This window comes from Acomys russatus, chromosome 16 (assembly GCF_903995435.1).
Source record: "Acomys russatus chromosome 16, mAcoRus1.1, whole genome shotgun sequence".
Classification (NCBI taxonomy): domain Eukaryota; kingdom Metazoa; phylum Chordata; class Mammalia; order Rodentia; family Muridae; genus Acomys; species Acomys russatus.
In genome coordinates, this window is record NC_067152.1 from 32,622,690 (window position 1) to 32,642,183 (window position 19,494).

General features: G+C 48.9%; 1 protein-coding gene across 2 annotated transcripts in view; it reads right to left on the reverse strand.

Moving 5' to 3' along the window:
• Positions 1 to 19,494, reverse strand: part of Tex2 (testis expressed 2) — a 120,675-nt gene that overhangs the window by 56,671 nt on the left and 44,510 nt on the right. For both annotated transcript variants that reach the window (XM_051158907.1, XM_051158906.1), the window contains one exon: positions 9,803 to 11,456. In XM_051158907.1, coding sequence (XP_051014864.1) covers positions 9,803 to 11,431 — 1,629 coding nt within the window. In that variant the 5' untranslated portion in view covers positions 11,432 to 11,456. Of the gene's footprint in view, positions 1 to 9,802; positions 11,457 to 19,494 lie in introns of those variants that run through there.

Here is a 19,494-nt window from a genome sequence, read left to right on the forward strand (position 1 = left end):
TGTACAATAAATGATAGCCTCAAGCAGACAGCCAACATTTAAAATATATGCTACTCAGAGTCACGATAGAGAAAGAGGAGGGGCCACTAGTGGAGGGAAACGCAGCATCAATACTGTCCACACGCGCCAACTGACTGCTTCAAGGTCACCTTCACTGCCCACCACTGGAACCGCTGGAATCACTGCTAAGCCAAACTGGGACACGGCCTTTATCAGGGCCTTTCTATCCTTCACAGGAACAGCTCCCGGCTCAGGTGGGGTTTTAATTGTAATTTGTAATGCATTTTAAATTATGGTGCACTGGCAGAATGTAACAGAGTAGGAGATAAGAAACACTCAAATTAGGTGGACGAATTAAATGATCTCAGAGGAGCCACGGGGATAACCAAGGCTCTATGTATGCTCATACACGACAAACGTCAGAGCATATAATTTCAACACGGGCTTTGCTAATAATAGATCAGCAAACAGGAAAGACAGTGGCCTCCAGCTTCCCAGATTGCCTGTCCCATCAGCCACGCAGTTCCTGAATACATGCCAGCAACACTTACCTTCACTTATAAGGCACACAATAAACAAGAGAAGCAGAGCAAGAAAGGACAAAATTAGCCTTTTTGCCAATTTTTACTATTTACTATATTGTCACGCTGTTTTCTTATTTTCTCTTCTTGTTGCGCTATCTTTTTAAGCTTTTTTATTTTGTTTTTATTATGTTTAGACATCATAAACATCAGCTCAGACCATTTCAGTGTGTGTATGTGTGTGCGCGCACGCACACACAGTTCAGAGGACCACTCTATAGTCGGTTCTCTGCTTGTACCTGTGCTAGGGTTCTGCCGATCTGAGGTCATCAGGCTTCTGTGTAAGTGCTTTAGAGCCTGAGCTGCCCCCAGCCCCTTCTCATCCTGTCTTTAGTGACAATCCAAGGCACCATACATGCTCTCAGAGTAAGGCCTATTGTTAGTAGTAATAATGGACATAAATCTGCATTTCAAGACTAAGTGGATCATGTCTGATGTTCATGGCCAAAGGTCAATATATGATCATCTGTATGTCAACTATCACAAAGCTTAGCCACATGTTTACCTTGAAAGAACAAAAATACAGATAAAAACTAATATTTTCTTTTTGACGGTATCATCAGCAACCTATTGGACAACACTGAGAAAAGGTGCAAAATAAATCAGTGAGCCAGGCTGTGGTGGCGTATGCCTTTAATCCCAGCACGCAGGAGTCAGAGACAAGCGGATTTCTGAGTTCAGTCTGGTCTACAGAGTGAGTTCCAAGACAGCCAGGGCTACACAGAGAAACACTGTCTCAAAAAACGAAAATAAATAAAAATAGTGACCTGGCCTCCAACACCACACACTGCATGTGTACACGCAGACACACATATACATACACTTAATACATACCCATGTTCAACATACACATATTCAACACACACACACACACACACTGAATACATAACAATACTCACACACATGTAACACACATATAACACATACACACAACACTCACACACTAAACACACAACACACACACACACACAAAACACATCCACATCCAGGGCACTTGCCCTGGACCCATTCTGGGTTATGGCAAGCTTGTCCTGAAAGGCTAGTGACTGAACAGTAAGACAATCTTCAGAAGATTTTGCACTTTCCTTCAGAAGGGAAGAGAACAAGGTTCATTTTAGACAGGGCCTCCCTCTTAGCCCAGGCCGGCTGCAACTGACTGTGTATTCTTGGCTTGAACTTGTGATGTCTCTGCTTCAGCTTCCCACGTGCTAAAAGTTCAGCTATTTCTTATACGTTAAATATAAACTCAGAGGTAAAACCTTGTCTCAAAAAAAAAAAAAAAAAAAAAAAAGTTAAAAAGTAAAAACCCCAAAAAATCAAATTCTGGGATCACTCGTCAGTCATTAGCCATGCAGTTCCTGTGGAATTGAGAATCAACACTCTAGAGTTCCCTTTAACAAACTTAAAACACAAGGGGCCTGCTCTATGGTAGGCCCCTGCACTGAAGCACCTCACCTGAATTCTTTTCAACTGGGATGTGCATGTGTGCGTGCGTGTGTGTACATGTGTGCATGCTACATGAGTGCATGCTACATGAATGTGCCGTGTGTGTGTGGGTACCCACAGAGGCCAGAAAAGGGTGTCAGATCTCTTGGCTTTGGGGTTACAGGTGATTGCGGGATGCCCGATGTGGGTGCTGAGAACTGAACTCAGGTCCTCTGGAAGAGCAGCAAGAGCTCTCTTACCCACTGAGCCACCTCCCTAGTCTCAGCCTCTGGGTTTTTGAGACCATTTTGGCTTCTAGTTCAAGATCCTCTTCCCTCAGTCTCCCATGTGCCGGCTCATCATGTCTGGCTCCAGATTACTCTTGTTGCTGTGATTTGATTTTTTTTTTTTTTAAAGGACAAGTCTAATAATGTAGCCCAGGCTGACTTTGAACTTGCAATATAGCTAAAACCGGTCCCGAACTCCTGATTTTCCTGACTCTGGAGTGTTGGGATTACAGATGTGAACCACTGGGCATGGCTCAAAATTACTTTTTCATATGTCAAATCCCAAGCCTATTATTTTAGGAAACCTAATTATTAAAACAACCTGTCCCTTTTATATATCTAACTCTGGCAAAGTAAGGTTTTTCAAAACTCATCTTTACTAGGCTCTGCAAAAACATGAACATAATTTTAGCCAACCTTCTAGGCAGATTCTCAACCCGGAAACTAACATCTTACTATTGCTAATGTATATGTCAGATGAGAACTTGCTCATAAATATAATTCAGACTTGTATCTGAGTCACACTTGAACACAAATCCAAGAACTTTACGGGATCTCGGGGAAGTTTTTCATTATAAGCAAGTGGGAAAGTTGGTACGCAAGAGTGGCAGAGTGGCACACTCCTGGCCAGATGACAGCACCTGCTCAGAGAAGGAGGGCCATCCAACTTGATGAGGCCTACTCAGTAGCCATCCTAGGGGCAACGGCTAACTGAACCGCCCCAGCCTCCCAGGCCCTGGCACCCTCGTCTCTAGGGCTTCCAGGCCAGGCCATCCAGCTGACCACTCCAGAAGTCTATGTGAAGAGGAGATCTGCACTGGGACATACTCAAGCCTGCGCACAGCAGAGGCTGCCTGGAGCTCCCTTACCCGGCCTGCCAGGCTCCACATCTGGTAACCGCTCCTGCCTTCTGCTTCGGGGCCACTGGACCCTGCAGTGTGAACATAGCTACTACTTAGCTGCAGACTGGCCTTTTGGGTTAGCGACTCCATACCCATCACGAGTACAGCACCATGTGTGTGTTTAAATGTTTGTTTGTTTATTTACTGTGTGCATGTGTATACATGTATGTGGAGAGCCAGGTGTACACATGGAAGTCAGAAGACAGCCTGCAGGGGCTGGTTCTCCCCTCTACCACGTGGGTTGCAGGTTGCAGGCTCGGCAGCCCATGCTGTTAGCTGCTAACCCAGCTCACTGGCCCTTCAGCGCCTTGCTTCAATCCAAATGTCAGCAGTGTAGATGGGACTCAAAATCTACCCAGAGAAAGCACAGAACGCCTTCCCTTTCCTCCCCCTTCTCATAAAGGGAGATGGCAGGGAAGGGATAGTGTTGTGGCCAATAGTGCAGCCAGACTCTGGCCTAGGAAGGCTGTCAAGTGCTTCCTAACTCACTTCCTGCTGTCAGTGAAGAGCTTGGAACATGCGCTCTACTACAACAGTCTGCCTGGTTTTTGTTGAGACAGTTTCCCTAGGTATCTTAAACTGGCCTTGAACTTGTAATCCTCATGCCTCAGGCTCTTAAGTGCTAAAACAGACCTCAAGCAACCCAGCTGCAGTTCAACTGATTCATGGTTCACAGGCAGAGGTAGCTTATGGGTGTGTACAACCTATAGCCTGGGGCACTGCACCCCAGGATGGCTACGAGTGTGGCTCAACACATCTGTAGATGATAAAGTCATTTTGCAATGTCAAGAGGTTGGCTAATCCCGGAACCTTAGGGCATGGAGGATGCAGGATCACCATCAAGAGACTGGCATCCATGTTAGGAGAGCTTAACGGCAGGTCGATGGCCTACTGTGAAGTTTTGGGGATTTTAAAAGTTTCCATACTTGCCCAAGATTTGCAGTATTCTATTCTTTACAAAAACTAACAGTATCAGATATATGGGAAATAATGCAAACCAGCTAATTAACGGCTCAAATCAAACTGTTCAAAAAGTAGATATTTCTACTCACCAGAAACTGCTGCTATTAACAAAACATTCAATCTGTGTGATTTATTTATTTGTCCAATTGTTTGACTTCCTTTGGTGGTACTAGGGGTTGAACCTGGGGCCCTCAGGTATAGAGGTCTTTTTCTCACTAAGTTATCAAGGTTGACATGAAAATCACTTAGTCACCAAGAGGATGGAGCTCTCCTGTTCCAATCACCTTTTCCCCATTTTGAGACAAGGCCCTGCTATTTGCCTAGGCTGGCCTAGACCTCTCTATGTAGCCCAGGTTGGTCTTGAACTTGTGATGGTCCTACCTCTCTGCCCCTCAAGTGATAGAGTTACAGCATAAACCACAGGATCTCCAGTATTCTAAACTGGCCTCAAATTTTATGTATCTAGAATGACCTTTAGCTTTGGCTGACCTCGAACTCAGAGATCTGCCTGCATCTGCCTCCAGAGTGCTGGAATTAAAGGTGTGTGCCACCACTGCCCTGCAACCTTGAACTTTCAGTCCTCCTGCCTACACTTCTAGTGTCTCAAGTGCTGAGATCGCAGGCACATGCCATCATGCCCAACTTCTAATTATCTCTTAACACAATTACACTGAAAATTAATTTTCAATCTGCATTTCAGTGGGAGCTAGCCACAACCAAACCATGGCAACAGACCTGTTTTATAAAGAAACCGTGCATGGCTCCTGATGACATCCCAAGCAGAGAGCTGGAGGCAGAAGAGGAGTTGGGCTTAGCTGGCTGGCAAAGGCCCTTGGGGCCAGCTGGACAGTTACAGCCTGGCCCCACCCACTTGTAGCACAAGTCCTGTTTCCTGTGTGCTGCTGTGATCAGCTGCCTCACACCCCCACCACCATGGACCAAAGCAAACCAGTCACTTCCTCTCCATGATGGACAGCACCCCACAACTGTGGTCCTTCCTTAGGTTGCTCCTATTGTATAGTCATTCTCAGTGACAGGAAAAACAATGAGTCCCAACAGGCCACTGGCTAAACTCTTACTCGTTCATGGGTCCAAGCATTCATCCAGCAATTATTTATCACATGCCTATGACACAGCGAGTGGGCGCTGAGGACACAACGATGAGCTGATGAACACAACTATGCCTTCACGAAGCACACAGCATGGGAGGAGCCAGAGAGGAAGCAGGTGCCTCCAGCTCGGAAGTCCTACGCCAAGGCCCTTTTCATTTTAGAGCCCTGTGTAAACGAGGCCATTTTAGAGGCCAATGGAGTACGAACGGATGAGAGGTGTCGCTTCTGGGTCTGGGCATCGAAGTACCTTTCTGCCGAAGGAAAGAACTCTTAAGACCTTCGACAGGGCCTGGCAGACTGGGTACAGGTGCGTACCTATTGCTCTGCTGTCTATGGCTGCTTCTCTGCTGGGGTGAGGCTGCACCGCCCACGAGCCTAAGATACTTACTGTCTCTTTAAGAACCTTTAAGAGCCCTATATGGAAGAAGAGGACAGCAAAAGCTCAGGGCCCGTGAATGGACAAGTATAGGGGGGCTACCCACCTGCCTACAACATGCTTATTCAGCTGGCATGAGCTCAGGAGACAAACTCCCAATGTTTTTACCGGAGCTGGCATTAGCCTAACTCATCTGTGAGTAAAACACAGAGTGCAATGAGAGCACACAAGATGGAGGGCCAAGGCTGGACTCAGGCCGCTTCCCTCTTCTTATCACATTTGGGTCCAAAATTTTGTCACTGCTGACAAGTGTCTTCAAATGCCATTAAAAATGATCTCCAAGCAGCTGGATGGTGGTGGCGCACGCCTTTAATCCCAGCACTCGGGAAGCAGAGACAGGTGGATTGCTGTGAGTCCCAGGCCAGCCTGGTCTAGAAAGTGAGTCCAGGACAGCCAAGGCTACACAGAGAAACCCTGTGGGGTCCGGGGAGGTCCCTAAGGGGGAAAAAAAAAATGATCTCACTTAAAAAAAAAAAAAAAAAAAAAAAAAAAAAAAAAAAAAAAAAAAAAAAAAAAAAAAAACCAAAAAAGCAAAAACAAAACCAAGTCCCTGAATCATTTGCATTTGAAATCCATAGTTTGCAATAAACATCAAACTCTTCTGGTCTACAGCCATGTTCCTTCTCTACACTTATTGTATTTATTATCTGTGTAGGTGTTCTGCCACCATACCTATCTGTGCACCACAAGCATGCCTAGTACCCTCAGAGGACAGGAGAGAGCACTGGATCCCTTGGGACTGGAATTAGGGATGGCTGAGAGTTGCCATGTGAGTGCTGGGAACAGAACCTGGGTCCTCTGTAAGAGCACCCTCTACTGAGCCGTCTCTCCAGCTCTCAGTGTCCCATTCTCTAAACATCATATTTATCTACTCTCTAAGAGCAACCATGCACATCAAGCAAGAGTTCAGACTAAAATATATTTATACGTATTAGTAATGAAGTCATCCCAAGCAAGCTATGGGCCAAAGAGAAAAAGAACTATCCAGATTGTTTCAACTTAAGCCACTGTGAGTTTGGGAGGTAGGGCCCTTGAAAGGTTCTAGATTAGATAAAGCCATCAGGCTGGAAGGCCAGGATTGAAATTGGATGGCTCCAAAAGTAGACAGGGAAGGCAGAGAACGCATGCTTACAGAGTCCCTGTCACCAACAGTGATGCCCCATGTGCCTCAGCATTCTGCCAGGAAGACAGACAGCCAGATAAGCCCCTCAACTTTGGGCTAGAACCAAGAGGCAAAATAGCACCTTTGTTTTTTGAGACAGGGTCTCAGAATGCAGGGCAGGCTGTCCTCAAATTTAGAAGCATCCTGCCTCTGTCTCCCAAATGCTCCAACTGCAAGTGGGTACCACCAAATCTGGCGCCCTCTTCTAACTTACCTAGCCTGAGGTATTATGTAATCAGCAACAGAACAGACTGAAACACACAACTAGACTGTGTGGCTGTAGACGGGTAACAGCCTCCCTGGGCCTCTCTTCCATCATGAGCGCAGCCCTGAACCGAAGAGGGATGTGACACAGCCGCAGGCACACCTAGCACCCTGTCTCTACTGTTTCAGCCACCGGGTTAAAGCAAGCCGACTGCCTGGGTAGTTGGTAAACCCTCAGCAGTAGCCAGATCAACACTAGAGGTTGACTGTGTTAAAACTAAAGGTGTGGTGGCGCACACCTTTAATCCTAGCACTCGGGAGGCAGAGGCAGGTGGATCCCTGTGAGCTGGAGGCCAGCCTGGTCTACAAAGCGAGTCCAGGACAGGACAGCCAGAGATATACACAGAGAAACCCTGCCTCAAAAAACAAAAAACAGAAAACAAAACAAACAAACAAACAAAAACCCTTCCCAGGACAAAGGAAGGCACAAACAGTAGAAACCAAATGCCTCCAGCAGTCAGTACGACTGAGTACACCTGGGACTGACAGAAGCACACCCCCTCCCAACCCTCTCACCCCGCTAAAGTTAGCACTAAGCCACTTAGAGTGTGTAAATCAGGTGGTCACAGCATCGCCCTTTCAGAAGAGTGGAGCCACATTCCATGAGTCATTTTTGCTCTGCTAAGATAAAGGTGTCACATCCTCAAGAGCCAACGCCAGCAGGCCTTAAAAAAGAAACAGTGTCGTAATAAACTGTGAGGGGAAGAAAGAGAAGAGGTCAGGCTGCAAGATATATGATTGCATTAGATCAACGAAGAGTGGGCGAGTCTGTGCATGTGAGACACAGACACACACTTCAGAACTTCAAAAGAGCCAGTATAATACACCCAGCATGGGGCTGATAGAGCTTCCCATGTCTTTCTTTTGGATAAGGAAGAAAGGTAAAGAGAGCAGAACACATTAGAGTCTTGGAAGCATGTCCTCCATCCCACCAGGTGGGGTTCTGAGTTTTGTTGCTGCTGCTGTTGCTGTTTATTTGGTTTTGTTTTTTCTTTTTCAATAAAGAGAGATCATGTTGTCATTTTTAGAGTATTATTTAGATAGAAGGGAGGGAAAATATAGAAATTTAACAGAGACCAAACAAGCTTGTAACTCGAAGAGCTAAAGGTTATGATCAATAAGGTCCAAAACTGCTCCAAGAAAACAGAATTCGCTTGAGCCCCTGTAAGGACAGTAAAGGACTCTCATGCAAAGCCTGGGAGTGGACTTTCTGCAGACACGTGCCATGGCAAGAGCAGGGGTCACACTGGACTCAAGATCTTGGGGCAAATAGAGTCCCTGCCCCCTCGTGTGTAAAACTGTTAAGCATCTAACGCCAACAGGGGACCCTGTGGTTGACCATGACAAAACTTTGTTTGGCTATCCTGGACTCACTTTATAGACCGGGCTAGTCTTGAACTCACAGAGATCCGCCTGCCTCTGACTCCTGAGTGCTGGGATTACAGGCGTGCGCCACCGTGCCTATGGTTAATAACAACTTTCGTATGGCAGTGACCTTTGAACACTCCCGATTTTACACTCTATATAAGTATGTGCACAGATGACTTAGAAACTATTAAATGACAAGCACACTTTGTTTTAGATTTTAAATTTTAAAAAATTGTGTATGCATGTGGATGGGTATGTGCACATACATGTGTGTGCAGGTGTCTTCCAAGGCCGTCACCTTGGATCCCCTAGAGCTGAAGTTAAAGGCAGCGGTGAGCTGGCCTGACCTGGGTGCTGGGACATAAACCTCAAGTACCCTGCTGGGGCAGCACCTGTTCTCACCTGTTTGTTGTTGTTTTGCTTTGAGATGGTCTCACTATATAGCTATGGCCTGCAACTCACTGTCTAAACCAGGCTGGCCTCAAGCTTACAGAGATCCTTCTGCCTCCGCCTTCCAAAGGCTGACATATAGGTATGTGCCACCAGCAGGCCAGGTGACAAGCATAGCTTTATGCTAAAAATTTTATTAAGTATACACAACAGAAAGTATAAATATAGACAAATAAATAGTAATTCTAATGCATTTGTCCTAAAAGATCATTGCAGGAGGCCCAAAGCCTGACACACAGCATGCGCAGAAGGATGACATTTTTTTCTTGGCCCATGTCTCACTGTACATAGAGACAAGCTAGCAGCAAGTGCCACCAAGTGACATTAATTGGTCTCTTTCCCCCTGGCCCTTTCCTGCAATTACACAAGCATGGAACCTGATTCCAGGGTCTCAAGAAATGTGTAACCCTGCCAGGCATGGTGGAACACGCCTTTAACTCCCGCAGTTTCTGGGAGGCAGAGGCAGGTGGATCTCTATGAGTGCAAGGCTAGCCTGATCTACACAGTAAACTCCAAGACATCCAGGGCTACACAGTGAGTCTGTCTGAAAAGTAATAATACAGAACCCTAACTTTCAGCCATTAAGAACCTCAAAATGTGGCGAATACCTGGCAAACTGAAGGACAGCGCTAGGAGGAACTAGAAAGAAGTGCTGCTTTCTGGGGCCACGGAGAACTTCAAACCCACCTGGTAAATAGGTAAACATCAAGGCTTCCAGATGAGCTGTTTGGTTTCCTAGAGAACAGAAACTCCGAAGTCTTAAAGACACCCCTAATGCAAACACCATTAGGTGTAACTCAAGATGCAAGTCACTTGATGGCAGCTGCTCTTCCCAGTGGGAGGGGCGCTTACCTTCAGTATTTCAGGCTCTTTGATGTCCAGGGACCTTGTGTTCCCGTGCCGCAGAGTCTTATGTGACGTGTGGGATCTACGGGCACTTGGTGGTGTAAAGAACCAAATCACGCAAACCGCAGTCATGAAGCCAAGGCCGACGCCCAGGAAGAGCCCGCTCACGTAGGAGGGGAGGGGGAGGACGAGGCACGCATAGACACTCAGCACAAGGGCCGCCAGCGTCTTCACAGGTGGCTCCTGGGGCAGGGTGGCCGAGCCCGCTTCGTCGTCGCTGTCCAGGGCCGTGCCGTCGTTGGCAAGCACCTCTGGCTTGAGGGGGATGTCAAGGGTCTTATCAAGTCTCCCCTCGCCCTCAGTCTCCAGCTCAAAGTCCTCAGCGTACAGTTCACAGAACTCCTCGTCCTCTTTGCTCACCAAAGCAGACAGAGAACATTTCTCCAGAACCAGAGAACTGGTCTTCAGGCTGCTTGCCTGGGGACCCTTGGGCTCCACTTCCTTCGCAGCGTCCTCGGTGGGCTTCGGGGGGTCGCTCCTGGGGGTGTTGGAGTCACTGCCATAGCCGTCCCCCTCGGAGTCGCACTCCTCCTCCTTGATGCTGTAGTTGTTATTGCTTTCCGGGTGCCCATTCAAGCTGGACAGGTTGGAGAGTTCTGAAGCACTTGAAGATAAGGCTTTGGGCCTGTGGCTGCTGCTTTCCTCCCCCATGATCTTGCTGAGGAGCTGGAAGGGCTCGTAGATGACTTCAGAGAGGCGTCGTTTGGTGTCTTCGATTTTCGCCTCCATTTCGGGCACTTTAAAAAAGGAGCGAGTGTCGGAGGGAGAAGTCAGCGGGGATGAAGGCGCTGTCTTGGAGTCCCCGCCCGTGTTCCGTGGCTGTGTGAACTGTTTGAACAGGTGCAGGTTGAGTTTGGAGTCAGGGGGCTTATAGGACACGGTATCCGACTCCTGCCGGGAAGTGTCTGTGGACAGAGACTTAACCAGAGTCTTCATCAAGTGCCTGTGCCGTGGGGGGTGGGGGGATTCTTTTGGCTCCACCTCAGTTGACAGGGACTTCACCAGGCTCATGAAGGGCTTTGCACTGGACAGGGCGGAGGACGAGGCACTGGATGAAAGGACAGGAGACTTGGAAGGAGAGGACAACGGGGACGAAGAACTGGTTTTCTGCTCAGAAAGGGATGACACACTGGGAGAACTAGCTAAAGGCCCAGATGAAGACGACCCTGGGGACAGAGCCAGTGGCACTGTACTTAATACTTGCACTGCTGGGGCAGGGGACTCTAGCAGCTTTGCAGCGTTCTCAGACACAGGCAAAATGGCAGGGGTCGCAGACACAGACAGTCCATCTGCCGGGAGAGTCTCGGCAGCAGGGCCTGCAGAGTCATGGCCACCCTGGGGTTCAAGATACAGGTCCTCCTTGGCTTCAAGCCCTGTTACGATGCTTTGGTCATCTAGCCCCTCCTCCAGGTACCCCCTGAACTCCTCCTCCTCTTCCTCCTCCTCCTCCCCGGATGCCGAGAAGTGAATGGCGATGGTATCTCGGGACAGGGACCTCTGCACGTGCACTTTGGGGGCTGATGGTTTTGGCATGTCAATGGTTTTCTCGGCATGGCGACCATTCAGACTTGTCATTGCCGGCTTCACAAGGGCTCAGGCTCTGTGAAAAATAGCAAGACAAGCAGACGTCAGAGAGTGACTTCTCCAGGGGTGACAGGGACACTTGCAGCTCCAACCCAGATGAAGCTCCACTTAGAGGGTGATTACGCTGTTACATGGCAGGTGGCATGGCTTCTCGCTTTAGCAGGTTTAATGGTTTACTTTGTCCTAGATGAATCCCAGCTAGGAATTCTCCTTTATGAGCAAGCCACACACCAGCGTTGTAAAGGCCAAACAATCTGTCTCGCTCACAACTGCTGACTAGCCACGCCTTCCTGTCTAACCGGCTCATTCCTATAAGCAACTCTCTGCTTCCGAGCTAAAATGAAGCATCCTGGTGAGTGTGGATGAAAATGTCACCAGTGCCGGGCGTGGTGGCGCACGCCTTTAATCCCAGCACTCGGGAGGCAGAGGCAGGTGGATCGCTGTGAGTTCGAGGCCAGCCTGGTCTACAAAGTGAGTCCAGGATGGCCAAGGCTACACAGAGAAACCCTGTCTCGAAAAACCAAAAAAAAAAAAAAAAAAAAAAAAAAAAAAAAAAAGAAAAAGAAAAAGAAAAAGAAAAAGAAAAAGTCACCAGTGGTGTCCCAGCTGTGGAACGCTAACCAAGGAGGGTTACTGCTTCCACTGCGGTTTCACAGCGGCCCTAACAATGTGCCTCAAGTCTCCCACAGCTCCAGCATTGTCTTGCCAGTGCAGTAAGTAGCAAAGCACGCAAGGGGGAAATATAGGCTCTAACTGCCAACCTATCATTGTTCTTACATGGCATGTGCCAGCTCACCAGGGCACTGAGAGGCCTCACATAAAACAAGCGACGGCTCGCGTGTAAGAAAGGCCACCAGCAAGCACAAATGTCACTGAGTACTATGGCGAGACACTATGGAAGAGGCTGTCTGCCCTTCTAGAGCTTAACAGCTAAGTGGAAGGAAGGCAGACACCTGGAAAGCTGCCAAGCAAAACAGATAATGCCAAGTACATCTGTGACACCGCACATCACGGCACTTTTTAAAAAATTATTTATTTATTAATTATACAGTGTTTTGCCTGCACACCAGAAGAGGGCACCAGAGCTCACTGTAGATGGTTGTGAGCCACCATGTGGTTGCTGGGAATTGAACTCAGGACCTTTGGAAGAGCAGGCAGTGCTCTTAACCGCTAAGCCATCTCTCCAGCCCACATCATGGTACTTTTAAGGGACAGCTCATGCACATGATCCTCCTGCTGGAGACAGCAGTGAGCCCCAACACCTGGCTCATTACAGCCAGCTTGCAGGGTGCAGGGCATCATGCCTCTGGCAGGGCGAGACATGGGACAGCTGCTCTGGCCTCTGAGCTGGTGGGTGGCTGTGGCAGGGGGAAGAGAAAGAGTGAAGTATGAAGACCAACGTGGACATGGTATGGCTGGCTCCCTCCATCTGTTCTCTGCCAACACACAAAGAGGCAGTGGAAGGAGTGAGCCTAGGTACAAGAGAGGCACCTGGACAAGTGGAAAGGGCATCTGCCGTGGGCAGGGCAACGGGCTTCTCGGACTCACGCCTCCTCAGGTGACACTTTGGAGTTCGAAAGAGCTACAACTCAAACAAGCTACAGCCTCCCCGTCTCAGTGCCTTCTGCAAAACGGGGGATATTAGGGGGTTTTCAAAAATGTAGAATCCTACTTGTTCATGCTCACGGGTGGCTGTATACAACCCAGCCCCACAGATCATCAATCCTGCACAGGTCCTCTGTCAAACACTGCTGTTCAACGTGCCAGCAACTGACACTACCAACAAGTGAACCGGTGGGACCTGCGGTGGCAGTGGCAGGAGTGGGAGCCGCACTCCTACAGCACCACAGAACTTGCCGGCGAGGGCAAGAGCACCAGGGCCAGGGCCGCGGCACCACATGCCCTGCAAGCTCTCCTGTCGGGATGGAATACAGGAAGAGAAAGCGTGTTCCATCAACCACACACAGCAATCTACATCCAGTGACGGACAACAGCTGATAACTCAGCCTCCAGTACAGGACACTCTGGACAGTTCTTCCCTGGTTTGTTTTGTTTGTTTACGGACAGGGCGTCACTCTTGTAGCCCTCGCAAGCCAGAAACTCATAATGTAGACCACACCAACCTTGAGCTCATTGAGATAAGCCTGTATCTGCCTCCTGAGCACTGGGAATAAAGGCCCAGCTCTTCCCTGTTATCTTGATGCCAACATGTCTGTAGGTTAAAAAGAAAAGACAAAGCAACAACTGAAGCAATGAGAAACAGCTCAGTTTCCGTTCAGCCACCATTTAGTTTTATATGAGTAGTTTTTTCTAGCTTTCTTTTAATTACATGTATGTGTATGGCTATGTGCACACATGGTGTGTGTATGTTTGTGTGGGTGCCCAAGAGGATCCTGGAGCTGAGATACCGGCATTGGTGACCACCTAATGGTCCAGATGCTGATCACTGAACCCAGGCCCTGCCTGTGCCCTTAACAGCTGAGCCGTCTTTGCTGCCCTTTCACAGGAAAATTGTAGGTGTAATTTTAGAAGAAAGCTCAGGACTGACTAATGCTCAATCAGTTGCTTTGATAACATCAAGGGTGAAGCAAGGCTGTGGCGTTCTAAGGTTGCTTCACAGGGAACAGTGGCTGCCAAGTGAAGGAGACTCAGGGGCACAAGTTGAGGACAAAGCATGCAAGTTTGAGGCTGACTAGTCTAAGGTGGTCTCCTAGGAAGCAGGACACAAGTGAAGAGGCCTAGCCGAGGCAGAAGGCCAGGCTGGGGGAAGCTCAAGGCAGAGGGTAAAATAGGTGGAGTCTGTGGTCTCAGCAACCAGGTCAGACTTAGGGACAGGATGGGCACCTGCTCAGAAAACTGCTGTTTTGTACAGAGGCCACCAGGGCCAACTTCCAGACAGTTACGAGCACATGACCTGCCATCTAAAAGGGATTTCTGATGACCTCTGATCAATCTGTCCCCAAGTCCCTATCAGTCAAGAAGGCCTAAAGCGGGGCAGGTGGAAGGAGGAAGAGGAGGAGGAGGAGGAGGAGGCGGCCTGAGGTAGGCCCCACAGAGAACTGTGTGCCCGGCCACCAGATGGAGTGGGCAGTCTGGCCCATTGTAAACAGTGTCCATACTGACTGAGCCTGGCTCCACGTCTTAGTCTCACAGAGCGAGCCAGCAGAGGCTGGGGCACCACTGCTACTCTTCAAACACAAAGACACCCTGGCCTGTCTGTTCTGAGGGGGTGGACCTGGACTTGTGCTCAGGGTTTAGCAGGACCAAAGTGCCAGCTTGCCAGGACCAGCCATGCTCACTAGAGCCCATGGCTAGGCGTTCTGTTTCCTTAGGCTCATTGTGAGATCAGTTAAGCCACGGCTGCTTCTAGCAGCCAAAGCATTGTTAAACTGTGTGTGCTAGAAGCAGCCCATGGTCTGGGTTCCAGACAGCTAATTGGGCGTTACCAAGCCACCTCCTCTTGTACACCTTAAGTGGTTCCAGGGCCAACAGAGCTGGTTCCCTAGGCCTGGTTCCCTAGGCCAGCACAGCAGGAAAGCAAAGCATGCCTCACTGGCCCTGGGAACATGGTGTGGGCTGCCCCTGCACCGATCGGCCATGAGAGATTTGGTCAGATGTGGCCTTCCCACAGCAGCAACAGCTTTGTCTTGCTTTGTTCTGGCCACAGTAGCTGCCCTGTGCTCCGTCACGATGTTTCCCCATGAGCCACAAGCTCAGTTCTGAACCAGCAGCATGTGACCCGCTGCACTGGGAAATGAAAGACCTCCTTATCCATCCCACAATCTAGCACCATAAAAAATGCCAGGCCTCGTGCCCTCTGCAGCTCCAGCTCCATTACATCCAGGCTCACAAAGAGACAGCCTTCCGCCTCGGGAGCTGAAATGCCAGTGTAGACAGCCTTCCCCGCTCATCTCCCCTGAAGCCACCGGCACTGACCTCGGCATCTAGTGTGAGGTGGCTCCTTAGATCTGAAAACTAATCTTGTCAGTAGGGTCCTTTGGGGACAATGTCCTGTGCTGACTTGTCTAAGCAAGTCTGATGTGATCACTGTGTGCTGCAGACTGTGTCCAGCCCCAGAGTGACTGGGATGGGCAGCGTCCGGTGTCTCTGAAAGCCACTCATTCTCAAGCCCACCATGCTGTTGACAGTGAGTACAATAGAGAGACATTTCCATCCCCCCAAAAGCAGACACTTCTGCAGCTACAAGGAACACCTGGGAGAAGACTAAGGCAAGGGAACCCTAGAAACGGGTCTCCAGAAGCCCCCTTGATTCCAAGGCACACACGGGCCACAGTACACACTGGAGGTCAGAGGACAACCTGCCCTCTCTCCTTCTGTCCTGAGGAGGGACTCGGGTCATCTGTCAGGCTCAGCAGCTGTAAATAAGATCTGTGGCGTTTGAAGCCTTTGAGCCTTGACGGTCAGTTGCAGGGTGGCATGCACGGCTGTCGTGTTATGTGTCCATTGCTCTTCCTCAGGAAGTGAAACTACATTATTAAAGAGGGAATCCAGTGCTGGGGCGGAGTCTAAATGTGTCTGCCCTGAGAGTCTGCAATCGTGTCCGCCTTCTCCATTACTCAGGCACTCTAGCACTCCCTTTGGCACCGTTACAAGTTCCACTCAAGAAAAGGAACCAAGGGAAGGCACAGGTCAAGGGGGAAAGTCCGGGGAAGCTAGGGAAAAGCAGGTAACACATCAGTCACTTTCTCTCTCAAGGGCAAGCACACAGCTCAGGGAGCCCTCATCATGGAAGGGAGAAGCATTCCCCAGAGGTTGCCCTCTGGCCTCCACATGTGCGCAATCGCATGCGTGCTGAGAAACCTCACAAAGCCAGTGACCCCAGCACTGTGGAGGCTGAGGCAGGAAGAGCCCAGCCACCAGGCCAGCCACGGCAGCCTAGTGAGAGGAGACTGAGACAGAGGAGACTCAGCAAGCAAACAAGCCAAAAGCACAGCACCTCACTTGGTCTTTAGCATCTACTCTGGTGTGGCTGGCTTCTAAGATAAGAGATGCAGACGAATTTATGCTCCCAAACATTTAAGGGAAAATAAAAGGCTGGCTGCAGCCAATGCTCCCTGTGAGTCTGGCCTGGCAGCCATGTTCCTGGAACGCAGGGTGTAGCCTGCCCTGCTGATGGCCTTTCCCCAGGTCCTGGCTATGCTTCTCCATTAGAGCCACTGTCCCTGAAAAGAAGTTCACCTTTCTCAGTAAGATGAAGAAAGCCGAGCTGGACGTGGTGGCGCACTCTTTTAACCCCAGCACTCAGGAGGCAGAGGCAGCCAGATCTCTGTGTGTTCGAGGCCAGCCTGGTCTACATAGCACATTCCAGGACAGCCAGAGCTACATAAAGAGACCCTGTCTCCAAAGCTTCTGATAAGGGGCTGTGCTCTGGAACTTGTGTAGTAGTCTTTATTATGCCACGAACAGAAAACAAGCCAATGGCTTCCATTGAACTAGAAGGACAATCACTGAAGGCTCCCAACAGAAACCAGCTGCCTTCCCCATCACAAGCTCCGCAGGCTGCTCCGTGGACTGAGAGTAGGAATACCAAACGCCAACGAAACTTGTCGTTTCTATACACCCCAAAAGGGCTAGCCTCATTAATTAAGCTATGAAAAACCAATTGACGGCTAATCAGACGGGACAATGAGAAATGAAGAGCTATTTCAAGACTCAGTGTGGCATTTATTAACAGATAATGACCTCTCTGAAATTGGTTTTTGTTTTTACAATTTTCTAATCTGATAATAACTGCCCTTCCTACCTCCAGCTGTATTTCTTATCAGTCCTGGCTTCCAGCAACCAAAGCCATACAAAGAGCATAGTGCTTCTGGGCACTGCCTTGCCGAGACCATCTGCTTGGTCCTCTCTTGCTAGCATGGCCAGACAGACAGACAGTGGTGTGGCTATTAGGAGTATCCTTCCTTCTGCTTGAATGATAGGGTGGGGAGGGGTTTGTATGGGAGCGAACTGGCCTCTGGGCTCAGAGAGAATTGGCACAGTCAGGTTTGAACAGTCTCCTTTCTCAAGGGTCACCCCAATTGTGGAGGTCACTACCTGGGAGCTTGATTCTATCAGTTAGTAGATTTAATTCAAAGCCTTTTGGTAGAGGAAAAGGGCAACTGTTTCCTATTGTAACGGACATTTGTTTTGTTTTGTTTTGTTTTGAGACAGGGTCTTATTGCCTCTGTCGCAAATGCTGGAATTAAAGGTGTGGGTCACCATGTCCTCCTAGCAGAGGACATCATAGACTTTACCCACGATTCTTTAAATGTGAGTTGCTTTCGTAAAAAGGGGGGGGGGGGGCGCGTCGGGGCAAAGGGCCAGGGGATGGTAGTGCATGTCTTTAATCCCAGTACTCAGGAGACAGAGGTAGGTGGATCTCTGTGAGTTTGAGGCCAGCCTGGTCTACAGAGTGAGTTCAGGACAACCAAGGCTATCCAGAAAAAAAAAAAAAAAAAACCTGTATTGAAGGGGAAAAAAAAAAAAAAAGAGGGGGTGGGGCGCGGGTGGTAGCAAAGGAGAGTGTGGCTGTTCAAACATCAACCATCTAAAGGCCTCAATTCGTTGCAGGATATTTGATCCCAATGTGGTCCCTGAGATTGTGAACTGTAAAACCCTGTCTTTTGTTTGGTGTGGTTTATCCCTAGCCCACACCTTTAATCCAAGAGCTGTCCATACACAGGATTTAATAAAGTTAACCCTAGGTCAAGAGGTGGAGCAAGAAACCAGCTGACAGGATTAAAGAGTGGGAGGGACTTGAGTTGAGAGGTGTCTAAGACAGCGTGGAGAAGTGGTCTTTGGCAATTCTCTGGCCTTGGGGTTTTAGCTTGATTTCTTCAGCTCCTTGTCTTTGGCTTTTTGGGCTTTGAGCTAGCGAGCCTTTCTTTGGCCTTGGGTTTTTTGTCTTTTCCTCCTGGGCTGTCAGCTGAGCTAGTGAATCTTTGGGGCCTTTGCCACTGGAACTTGAGCTGAGTAGGAAGTTCAGCTGGGTGCTTTCTCTGCCTCTCTGAGCTAGCAGGTTTGGTTCTGGGTTTTGTTTGTTTGTTTTGTTTTGTTTTTCGAGAGAGAGTTCCTCTGTGTAGCCTTGGCTGTCCTGGGCTTGCTTTGTAGACCAGGCTGGCTTGGAACTCACAAAAATCCGCCTGCCAGGGGCTGGAGAGATGGCTCAGAGGTTAAGAGCACTGTCTGCTCTTCCAAAGATCATGAGTTCAATTCCCAGCAACCACTCACAACCATCTATAATGAAATCTGTATACATAATAAATAAATAAATCTTTAAAAGAAAAAAGAAAAGAAAAGAAAGTCAGAGGCAGGCGGATCGCTGTGAGTTTGAGGCCAGCTTGGTCTACAAAGTGAGTCTAGGACAGCCAAGGCTACACAGAGAAACCCTGTCTCGAAAAAAAAAATCCACCTGCCTCCGCCTCCTGAGTCCTGAGCTAGCAGGTTTTTAACATCTGGCTCCTGGGTCTTTATTGGTAAGGTAGAAGATCTGGGATTTTCAATTAAAACAACCTCAAAATCTCAAGTCCATCTTAATAGCCGTCCCTAAATTCATTTGTATCAGCAAAGCAGATGATAATTGGCAGCAGCCACCCTGATTTAGTAATGTTCCACCTTGCCAACAAAAATCACCACTGGCACGTAGGTAATGAATTAGCATAGCCTTAGCTCCACTTCAAAAGGACAAGGCTGACCTCTGCGTGCTGGCAATCCTTCAAGACACTGTTAGAAGCCAGGAATCTGCCCTGACATAGCAGGTTCCTAGGATCACAGCCAACACTTTCTGGAATCCAGCAGGAGCCTACACCTGCATCTGCAACACACACACACACACACACACACACACACACACTTACACCAGAAGTAAACCCACAGGCCCAGCCTCCCACCACTGCTGGGACTAAAGTGCCAGACCCCAGAGGAAGGGTGTTCAAAGCACCTATGTGACTACACAGACATTCTCCTGACAATGAAACCAAACCCAACTCACAGCAATCCTTTCAAAGCAAGGCCCTGGCTCCAGTGCTGCCACACAAGACCTGTAGAGATTT